Source organism: Prosopis cineraria, unplaced genomic scaffold (assembly GCF_029017545.1).
Source record: "Prosopis cineraria cultivar Desert tree isolate PC_DT_omini unplaced genomic scaffold, ASM2901754v1 PC2, whole genome shotgun sequence".
Lineage (NCBI taxonomy): Eukaryota > Viridiplantae > Streptophyta > Magnoliopsida > Fabales > Fabaceae > Prosopis > Prosopis cineraria.
This window is the reverse complement of record NW_026555333.1, coordinates 47,546,572-47,558,462: the sequence shown is the minus strand read 5'-3', so window position 1 is coordinate 47,558,462 and position 11,891 is coordinate 47,546,572. Positions and strand designations below refer to the sequence as shown.

General features: G+C 31.7%; 1 protein-coding gene across 1 annotated transcript; it reads left to right on the top strand.

Annotated features, from left to right (window-relative positions):
- Positions 1–5,478: 5,478 nt before the first annotated feature.
- Positions 5,479–10,741, top strand: LOC129303294 (putative BPI/LBP family protein At1g04970). Its single transcript, XM_054942514.1, has 6 exons — positions 5,479–6,317; positions 6,819–6,958; positions 7,643–7,994; positions 8,836–9,075; positions 9,606–9,731; positions 10,403–10,741. Exons 1-6 carry the CDS (start codon positions 5,904–5,906, stop codon positions 10,601–10,603), a joined length of 1,473 nt encoding a protein of 490 aa, XP_054798489.1. The 5' UTR covers positions 5,479–5,903; the 3' UTR covers positions 10,604–10,741.
- The last annotated feature ends 1,150 nt before the right edge of the window (positions 10,742–11,891 follow it).

Genomic DNA, 11,891 nt, shown 5'->3' with positions numbered 1-11,891 from the left:
TTTATTATTGAAAATAAAAAGTGAGAATGATTTTAAAAAAACATTTAAATTTAAAACACTCGGTGAAATGATTTTTTTTAATATTTTTTTTAAAAATCATAACTTTCAGTCTCTGTTATACATGATTTGTTATTAATTGTACACTTTATTTTTAATGTTTGAAGTCCTTACATTTTTTTTTTGTTTACACTTTAGGTCCCTATACTTTCAAAGAGGTGCTGACGTGGCATTGATGATATTAATTATGTTGATGTGTATAATAACACTATTAATTATATAATGACGTGTCGGTTAGTGGTTAATGTATATTTTTTTGGGGGAAAAAAGAAAAAAAAAACTTATGTATATTTTTAATAATTATTATATATATAAAAGTAGGATTTAAGGCTACAAGAAAACATCGCATGTCCATTTTTTAGATTTGCTGCAATTATATGCTTCAGGCCTTTAGGGTATTTTTCCTATTATTTTGTGCTCCAAAGTCAGGTTTGGGATAGTTTATTATTTTTTAATGTATATAAAATATATTATTCAGGTTTAGAGTTACAACAAATTTTTTTCACTTTCTGATTATTAGAAAAAATAGTCTCTCAAGTCCTATTTATAGAGCATATTTTAAAAGAAATTTTTGGTCTAAAATATGAAACACTTTGTAATAATTAAAATACTTTTTTTCAATTTTACACTATGTTGGTTAACATGAATGTATTTAATATAGTTGTATCATTATTTAAAGTCATGGATAAAAATAAAAGTATATATAATTTTTTTATGATATCGAGAAAAGATAATTTTTTTTTAAATGTATGAAACGATTAAAAATATTTTATAATAAGAATCAGAGGAAATACACATAAGCTTTTCTTTCTTTCTTTTTCTAAAAAAAAAAATGCACATCAGTCACTAACTGACACATCATTATATAATTAATGATATTATTATTCATATCAGTATAATTAACACCATTAATATCATGTTAACACCTCTTAAAGTGTCGGGACTTAAAATGTAGACGAAAAAAACTATAAAAACTTAGAACACTAAAAATAAAATATAAAAATTAGTAACAAATCATGTATGAAATGCAAGGATAAAAGTTGCGTTTTTTCCATTTTTTTTTTGAAAACATGAAACAATTTTTTAAAAATAGAAAATGAACACGTCCCAGATCTCTTCAACCCTTTCGTACTGAAACGTGACACGACATGTTGTCAAAACCGTGTTGCGAAGACGGACATGCCTCTCCTTTCATAGTTCTGTAAGAAGGGAAGGAGATCCTCTTCTCATCCTTTCCCTCCTTTTCTTCTTCTCACCCCATCTTCACCTTTGATTAAAAAAAAAATAAATGGCTCAAATTCAATTATTTTATAAAATAATCATCATAATATTATATTAAAAAAAATAAATAATTTTAAACTATTAAAATTTATTCTACATAGTTTATAACTGGAATAAAATAAATAAAAAATTTTAATTTATAAAAAAATTAATAACACTATACAATCATAAAATGTGCAGGTTAAATTTCAACAATTTAAATTTATTTTTACTTTTATATGATAACATGATAATTATTTTATAAAATAAAAAATCTGAACCATTTATTTTATTATTCAAGGGTGGAGATGAGGATGGTAAAAAGAAAAGGAAAAAAGGGATGAGGGAAGGGTAGAGATATTCACAGGACGAGATGAAATCGAGACACTCCTGTCTCGTGTTCTATCTCGAGTAAAAGATCGAGATTGAATTTTTATCCTATATCTCATTCCGTCCCAAAAATCATCCTATTCCTTTAGAAATCGGGACGGGATTGAGATGTGATCGGGACGTCCTGCTATCTCGATAAATCAAATAATGTCGAAGAAAGATATGAATAATAATATTTATTAAAATTTTAAATTATATAATTTATTAAGTTTAAAATTAAAATAACATAAATTATATTAATTTTAAGTCAAATTATTGAATTATATTAATCACAACTATACATTATAATAGCAATTACAAGTAATCTTTAAGTTGTAAGAGCAACAATAACAAGCAAGCTAAGCACAACATCAAATCATTATTCTTCTATTTTAGTTGAAATGTGCTAACCTAATTACTCTTTCAAAAATAAAACAAGAAATATGATATAAATAAAAGTTATTAAATAGATAGATATAAGAATAAATTGTATCAATATAATTAATATATTATAAAAAAAAGTATTACCATGTTTCCTTTATGTCATTAAAATTATCAATATAAAAAATTTAATTTTAAATAAAAATTACTAGTATTGAAATTATAATTGATATAATTAATATAAGTATAAATTATATATATTTAATGTATATTTTTAAAATAAAAATAATATATATAATATTTGGGACAGGATGAGATGTCCCAATGGTAATTCCATATCTTGTCTTGTCCCGAACCCCTTTTCTGTCCAGTTCCGCAAAGTCCTATCATAATTGTCTTCAGGACGGGATGAGATTCGTCCCAATATAATTGAAATGATACTGGACCAATCGAAACAGGTACAAGTTGAACACCCTTACAGGAGGATCTGAGGGCCATGTAAGAACCTCCACAAGAGAGTGCATGTCTATGATAAATGTCAATCGTAGTAGGTTTTTTGATGGAAAAATGACAGTAAAATCTTTCTGAAATATATAAATGACAATTTAATCTCTCAAAATGTCATAATTTTTTTAAAGTCTTTGAAAACTTTTTTGTCATTAATGAACTTATGTAAATTATCAAATTACCCTTGTTAAAAATAAATGATTCACAACTTTTTTTTCTTATATTTGTAACAATGCAACAACAAATAAAAAACTTAACATGCGAAGTTATGATTTTCTGTTGCATCATTATGAATTTAAGAAGGAAAGTTGTGAATTATTTATTTTTAATAAGATAATTTGGTAATTTATATAAATTTATTAATGATAAAAAAAGTTCATAAAAATTTTAAAAAAATTATAACATGTTAAGGAATCAAATTATTATTTATATATTTTGAAGAGATTTTATTATCATTTTTTTCTTTAATTTGTTAAGTTAATTTTCAAATTTCACGATGTCGCACAGCCCTAAGGCCAAATTGATCAGCCACGATATGGGTCCGAACTAAAGCCAACAAGCCAGTCCTCTCAAGACCTAAATGAATCCCCAGTCAATCACGACAACTTTCCATCAATCTTAGCAGAATTGAGACAACATGATTCTGGTTTCTGATACCATAGCACGCAGGCAACACCGAAATTATTCATTGATCAATTTAAGAGATTAGAGATCCAAGACTCATAGTATTGTTCAAAAATCATTGATATCACCTAGGACGTCTGCTGCTTGAATAACCATTGGTGCCTTGGAGATTTCCACCTGCCATTTGCATTCATTAAAAAAAAAAAAAAAAGGATAGAAACGGAGAGGATGTGAACTTTCTGGAAAAATGGCACTTGAGGGCTCATCTCATACTCTCAAAAATTTAACATTCATGCTTTACATATTCATGTTTCTCAATATTACAAGAGTGTTATACTCCCCCATGTTCTAAATATATGAACCAAATAAATGTAAGATAGCAATCTCTGTCCCCCAATTCGTGTATGATATATAAGCTTTTGCTTTTTTAATAATACCCAATGCAAATGATTAAAAAGGAAGGTCATTTTAAGAAAATCGGCACACATTAACTTAACTCATTTTTAAATCTATATGAATTAGTTAACTGGCTCATACATTTGAAACTGAAGAGAGTATTTATTATGACCCCTACATGGCCACACCATTTTGACGTAAGGAAAGCAAAGATGCTAGAGAATATGACTGGAGGAAATATTAAAGAAAAATGATAATAAAATATCCCAAATTATATAAATGATAATTCGATTCTTCAAAATATCATAATTTTATTAAAGTCTCTGGGCACTTTTGTATCAATAAATTTAAATTTAAAAAAATATTTTACCCTTTGACAAATTGTGATTTTTTTATTCAATTCTTGAAATTCTTTGAATAAAAGTTATTCCTTAAATAAAAGTTGTAATTGTTACATGTTATTTTCAAAACTTGTTTTTTAATAATAGAAGTTACATTTGATAAGTTGTAATTGCTTATGATTTACAGAACAAAAATTATCATTTTTTATGCAAAAGTTATGATTGGAGTTTGTTATTTTTAACAAGGATAAAATAATCTTTTCACTTTAAAATTTATTGAGCAAAAGTCTTTAAAAATTTTAATAAAATTATAATATTTTAAAATATCAGATTGTCATTTATATAATTTAAAAAAATTTTATTATTATTTTTTAAATATTAATGGTAACTTACTTCTATGACTCTTAGAGCATAATTTCATTTTCAAGGTTCTCAATTGTAAATATCAAGGGGAATGAATCTTGAATGTACTATTCAGGAGGAAAAAAATGCTTTTGAAGTCTTGAGTAACACGTGGGCTTTCAATTAGGTCCTCTGTAGACCTTCCCCATTTATTTATTCCTTTAATCATCAAAATTTCCAATAATACCTTTCTTTTCATTCCATCCAAATTTAAAGCCAAACTTAATGGTCAATAGACCGTAATATATAATTTGGTGACATATTTTGGAGGAAATTAGAATGAAAAGACCACATTAGCGATTGACGACTAAATTGAAATCAGTAGACATTTATATATGTAATTTGTTGACAGATTTGGGAAAAAAATATAATAAAATGACAACATTAGTGATTGGCGACTATAGCGAACGGTACTCTTCTTTTCTCAAAAATGAACTACACAAAATCACATAGTAGCTATCCGTGGCTAGCTAGCAAGAGGCAAATGCTGAACGATAACTCTCCATTAGGATTTTGAATATTTTATTTGCATCCCTAAAACAACATATAATACAATATTTTTTATACAATATTCTCCCTCAACATTTCAAAGCAATATAATATCACTATTATCATTAACAAATATTAACTTTAATGGTTAGTTAATAAAAAATTTCAAAAAATGATATTAAAAATGACAAAAAATGACTAATGAAATTAAAGAAAAGGACTGTTAGTTAATAAATATAATTTTTTTAATCATCTGCTGTAATTTTTTATTTTTTAAAATAATTTTTAATATTTTATGTATTTTTTTAACAACAAATAGTTAGGGCTAACATTTATTAATGATGCATTAATATTATATTATCTTGAAATGTTTGAAAGAGGATATTGCAAAAAATCAACTTTAGAGTTCAGTTGTTGCCTTTTTGGCTTCACAACCAAGTCTGCATTTCGTTGCAACCTTTATTCCTATCAAAAGAACTTCCATTTTTACACCAAAAAAGGAGTTCAGTTGTTGGAAGTTCTTGTACATATAGTTTTGTGTTAAATTTATCATTTAATCTATTAAAAAAAATATAAACTTATGGCCAAGTTGTACCGCAATGCGCTGCAACCATAACATGCGCTGCAACCAAGTGTTATGGTTGCAGCCTTGCTGGTTGAAGTGACATGACGAATTAGGAGCAGGTTTACTGTCAAGAGTCCAATCCAGCGACTAATCAGTCGAGGGATGCGAATATTCTGAAATCATGCGATCCTAATGCAAAGAGGGAGAAAGAAGATACTGAAAGTCTGAACCGTAAATGAATATTAAGACCTCGAGGGCCCTGTGCTCAATCTCTACTCTTGACAATCCACAGTTAACTGTTAAAAACCCAAAATATCTCTGCTCCTAGAGAGACTAGTAGGCAGAAGAAACCTCCGCTGAAATTCGACAGCTTCCGTTGGTAGTTCACTATATGGGTGTCTCAAAGTTTCTATCTTTCGTTGAATAATTGCATCACAAAACCGTGCTTTCACCAGTTCCTAATTTCATGCGGCTCTGTTGTTACTTCTAAAGATTCTTCAAAAGTTTCCGGCATGATGGCACCAAACGTATTCGTCGTTTCTTTACTTCTTCTATTGATTCCAGCAAGTGTTTCTCTTCAACTTAATGAAGAAGAGGGTTTAATCTTTGGGGCCATATCTGAAAAGGGTCTTGATTATGCCAAAGATTTGCTGATCCATGAAGCTATGTCCTCTATTGTTGCACTTCAACTGCCGCAAATTGAGAAGTCGGCCACAGTCAGACTCGTTGGTGAATGTAAAATAGTTCTTTCCAATATCACTTTTGTTGATGTCAACATAACTTCTTCATACGTTAGGACTGGAGAGAAGGGAATAGTTCTAATTGCTTCTGGTGGAACAGCTAATTTGAGTATGAACTGGAGTTATTCTTGCAGCACTTGGTTATTGCCTGTTTCTGTTTCTGATAGTGGTGACGCCTTTGTGGAGGTAAAAAGTTTGGTTTGTGATGTGTGTATGTGTGTTGTGTTTTGAAAATCAAAACTACATATATTATGTTTTTACCCCCCTTCTACCTGGACAGTTGCTGAGGGTTCTCATCTGACTTCATCGTTTAGCGTCCATCAGGGTTGAACCTGAAAAAAATAACAAATGTTTTGCGAAAGTTGGTTATATTGATAATACAAAGCCACTTCATATGTTTTAACCGTTTCATGTATGAAAGATGTGGATTGGAAACCATTGATACATAGCACGTGAATTCAGGATGGGTTTTGTTGAAACACATTTGAACCTTTTAAGTGGTGATTCAATAAATTGATAAAGGGGAGCAGAAAAACAAATGTGGTTCTTAGTCCAAAAACCATAAAACTGATGCTTGTCAGCATCTGACTGGCAAAAACCTGTGAACAGTTGGTGTGTTTGTGCTTTATTTTCGTCTTTTTAGGTAAACTGAAGATATTTCTCACTGAGTTGTGCAATGTTTTGAAGGTTAAAGGAATGCAAGCGGGGATGACTTTGAATTTTGAGAACCAAGAAGGTAGTCTGAAGCTGATTCTATTAGATTATGGATGTTTTGTGGGAGACTTGTCCATAAGGTTGCATGGTGGAGCATCTTGGCTTTACCAAAGGTAAGCAGGCTTCTTAAGCCATATTATCTTAACATATTCCTTCTAAATGCCTCATTTATTGGGAATTGGTCTTTCCCATGTTACTGTGAAAAATGTGTTCGCTTTTTTTCTTTTTCTTTTTTTTTAAGGGGACAATTTGAAAGCACCCCTCCTCCATAGGGGAGGAAACACGACAACCCACAAGGGGTGTGCCCATTCAAGGTAGAACTTGCAACTTCCCTATTTCGAGTGGGCTGTTTTTACCGTTGTGGCACATGGCCACTGGCATGAAAAATGTGTTTGCTAACTTCATATGTTGTGAAAATGCGGAGCTATATTTGCTAGATGCATGTCACTTGACTTTTCAATCAAATGAAACAAAATATTAAATGGAACAAAGTTGAAGGAACTCTGCATTGCTTTTAAAGCATAAAACAGAAAATGCATTTGTTGACAAAGGCTTCATTGAAATTTGGATTTCATCTGTTCCTATAAGCATATGGTCACCATTAATTTCCTTTATTGACTTCTTTCAAGTAGATTGTTATTTGTTATTATTGAACAAGTTCTTCCTTTCAGACAATGTTCACATCGTACTATGATTTTCCTTCTATGCTAGTATGAATGTGGTTCGCGTGCTGCTCTCAATATAATCAACAACTTGAGAATAACATGCCATTAATTTCTTTATATTTTTTCCCCCAGGATAGCTGATCTTTTTGAAGGGAAAATAGCATCTGCTGTTGAAGATGCCATTTCTGGAAAAATAAGGGAAGGAATATCAAAGCTTAGCAGTTCATTGCAGTCCCTGCCAAAAGAAATATCACTGGGCAAAACTGCTGTACTAAATGTTTCTTACGTGAACAATCCTGTGTTGACTAATTCTTCTATTGAGTTTGAAATCAATGGTCTATTCACAAAGGAAAATGAAATTTTAATTCCTCAAGGTTGCCACAGGGAACCAGAGACTTCCTTTTCCTGCGGGGGTTTGTCTAAGATGATCAAGATTTCAGTGCATGAAAATGTGTTAAATTCTGCTTCCTTGGTTTACTTCAATGTAAGTTTCAGAAAGCTTATATTCTTATACTTTCATGTCCTAGTCCAATTATTCCAGTGTGTTGTTGTTTTGGCCTTTTGGGTCTTTTTCAGCTCTCATCAATATCAATGTACCTAAACTATTGGAAGTTGCACTGTTCATAGAGCTGTGAATAATTGGGTTACTAGCCTCAGGCTTCATGCAATATTTAGGACTAAGATCTAGTTTATTTATAATAGCTTCTGATTAACTGTTGCTTATCATATGAAGAAAGATTGCTTGCGATGCATTAGCTTGTTTTTGCTAAGCCTTTGACTTCATCTGAAGAATTCAAAAGAACATTTTTATATATGCTTGATTTGAATCAACCAAAACAACCATTTAACCTGACCATTTACATGGCCCTATCATTTTCATACATATGTTACTGTTCTTTTTCTCATGAAGGTCAGTCACAACTTGTGAAAGCCTTGTTACGTTTTAGAATCCAAGCAATTGTTTGGGTAATTTCCCACCCCAACCTCCTGAACAAGCACTTAAGAAGTGCTTGGGAGTTCAGAATGTAATTGAATGGAATTAAGTGGCAGATCATGACTTGGACTTGACCATAATTCCATAACCCTTAATTGCTTTGTTGTTGTTGAAATCAACCTTGGACTTTAGAACTTCCCTATATCATCGATAGAGTTCTTTATAGCAACAACAAGGATAGAGCTAATCTGTTGTTAGATACTAGTTAAATTATTCCAATTAATCGACTCACATTTACATTGGGGCTTCTACATTTGATCACTGGATGCTTCTACGTTGTTATGGACTGTATTATAGTTTGATAGTTCACTGATGGTCTTGTTACCCACAGGCAGGTTATATGCAATGGATGGTTGATAAACTACCAGATCAAGCCCTTTTGAACACAGCTGCATGGAGATTCTTAGTTCCTCAACTATACGAGAAATATCCAAATAAGGACATGGAGCTTAATATCTCAGTATCATCTCCACCAACTATAAAAGTGACCAACCAAGATATCAGCGCTACCATTTTTGTAGATATAATTGTCAATGTTGAGAATGCTGGTGAAGTTGCATGTATCTCAATGGTATGCTTGACTGAAGTGTCAAAAACGCCTTGACTAAAAAAATTAAGCTATACAGTGAGGACTATTAAATGAATTTATTATAACATCTAACACACTCCCGTGCCCATAAAATCTATTGGACTTGAGCCTTGAAGTGCATACTAAAGCTCAGATCTACTACGCCTTGTGTTGAAACTGAAAGATACAATTAAAGTGAAGGCTCAAGAACAATATCTTCTATGAATTGAAGTTCAGAAATGGGAGCCAAGATTCTTAGCTAGAATGTTAAAGTATGGGAAGCTTATGCTCTTTAAGCAGCTATACGGCATTGATTCTTTTCACTCATTTTGTCTTTATATTCTTATATGCATGACTACTTTATAGACTTATGCTGAATTTTCAAAACTGCTTGCGTTCTTTTCCATCTCTGCATGCCCAGGATCCTTTGGTTAATGTTGAATTATTTTTTTGTTGGCTAAATTTTTATCGTGAATCTATTATCACCATCATTGAGGTGTTCTCAGTCTACGTGTTTTTTCTTATTGATACAGGAGGTTAGTGCCTCATGTTCTGCAGAAATCCTCCGAAACAACATTGCTGGTAGTCTCAGATTGAATGATTTTTCCACATACTTAAAATGGAGCAAGATAGGTCCTTTGCACATGCATCTGATCCAGGTAAATCTGAATAAACGTCATCTTCATTTTTCCAGTATCTTTTCAGCTTACAGCTTTATATTTGTACAGAAAGCAAGGTGACAATGAACTTTTATGAAACAATATTTTTGTAGTTTTGGAACTATTGCGGGACACCAATCAAACTAGTCCATGCTTCAAATTTAATTCATTCACCCTTCCGAGCCTTTACTATCATTGCTTCAACATATCAGGAAGTAGGAAGAATGCCCATGAACAGTTTTAATGTAACATTTGGAATGCCTGCATATACGAGCGTCCTTTGGGCTTTCAATAGGGCGCAAGGATCAAGCTTTAGTATTGATCGTAACCAACAGCCGCATAGAACCTTGCCCTACTAGCTATCAAGCATCATTCAAGAATCAATCAAACTGAAAAGTTTACATTATTGAGTAAAGGTCCATGAACAATGCTGATGTAATCTACTATTCACAACATCCATTGAGCAGATGATTCACGTGCAAGATTATCTTGTCAAGCATGCATGCCCCTTCATGTCTACAAAACAATTGATTTATGCTTCTGCATATATACTTGTGAGGATGTGTAGAGATTAGTCTTTCAGATTTCTGGTTTTAAATTCATGATCATTAATTATTTACTTTTGGGCAGATAATTTTCACCCTGACTTCAATTTTCTAAAATTTATGCAGGTAGTAATGTCAACTATACTTAGAACCGCCTTGTTACCATTTGTGAACTTGCTATTAAGGGGAGGATTTCCATTGCCTTACCTCCATGGTTTTGCACTCCAGAATGCTCATACCTTTTATAATGCTCCATGGTTTGCAATATGTAGTGATATTTCCTTCTTAAGACGCTCCTATCTCAGCAAGCTGCCAGGTTATGTATGATAAAACCACTATCTTAGTTAGCCATGATTTGTATAGCATCATTATTCCCAGTGTACAGATAGCAGTCATGTACAGGTAACAATCAATGCAGAATAAACTGAATTTTTGAGGGAAATGCATGGGATAAATTATTTCCAATTTACTCTTATCTTAAGCTGTCGGCTTCTAGGCGTCAGAAGTGAGGGTGTCGTGGTGTACTTCGATGATGAAAAGCTGCAAGTAAAATTCTTTTAGCTACACTCGTGTATTGAGCAAAGTTGTAAAATCAGAGACATGTTTTAATAACGATTAGGTGGTGATAAAGAAAAGTCACCACTAAATGCCTTGGCTTACCATATGAAGAGTTCAAGGTTCTGTTTGGTGGTTGTTAAAAAGGAATGAAGTGAAAAAATAAAAGTAAAAATAAAATGATTAAGATGTAAAGTCGACCATATTTATAAGGAAAAAGGATAATTTAGTTCATGTGGTTAGGAATTATAATTCATAAAGTTTTTAGAGAGTATAATAATTCTTACATTTGTGTCATATAGTATTAAGTTTTATTATGCTTGTCATGGAGAGAAAGGGTGTTTTAGTTAACTTTTTGTTTTGATTTTTTAATCCATTTCATTTTCATTTTTTTTAGTAATCACATGAGACCCAAGCGTTTTGAACATTAATCAGTCTTGACTCGATTGGAGATTTGCTTGGCTAAAGGGTTCGGGCAGGTTTATGTGTTCTCTGGCTCTGTTGAAGCCATTCATGATAAATCCAATCTTTATATCAGGGGTCACCTGGCTTTCAAAACTTCTGAAGACATGGAAGTTTAATCATGCGTGATTGGGAAATAAACTATAATTATATCAGTAGAAATGTAAATGATTGTACAGAGTGGCTAACGAAAGAAGCTCATAATATGACCAACATCCTTGAAGACAACTTGTTTATCAGAATCTACCGTTTTTCACAGGATCAAAGATTGCCGTGCCAATTAGAAATCTAACAGAAGAAAAATGTGTCCAATTATTGACAATTGTTCATTTAATTGCTTACGTTTCTCATATTATCCTCATCATGATACCAAGTCTTTGTGATCGCATAATTAGAAGCCTTGCTCTTACCCATCGAGTTTATTGCCTCCAAGCCCCTGCAAGGTGATGATCTTCCATCCAAATTGATAGCCCAAATTGTCAGCATTAGAAGTGGCTTCTCACCAAAATTAGTGACACAAATGATTTCATCAAAACCTCCCTAGTCCCTAGCTCTCCTTGTTCCGGTTTGGGATACAAAACTTATCATCAACAAACAT

Bases quoted from the DNA above. Each gene is read 5' to 3' on its own strand.
- LOC129303294 (XM_054942514.1), top strand. From the start codon at position 5,904: ATGATGGCACCAAACGTATTCGTCGTTTCTTTACTTCTTCTATTGATT. The intron at 6,318-6,818 runs GTAAAAAGTTTG...AATGTTTTGAAG, and splicing joins GTGGTGACGCCTTTGTGGAG to GTTAAAGGAATGCAAGCGGG. The intron at 9,076-9,605 runs GTATGCTTGACT...TTATTGATACAG, and splicing joins AAGTTGCATGTATCTCAATG to GAGGTTAGTGCCTCATGTTC.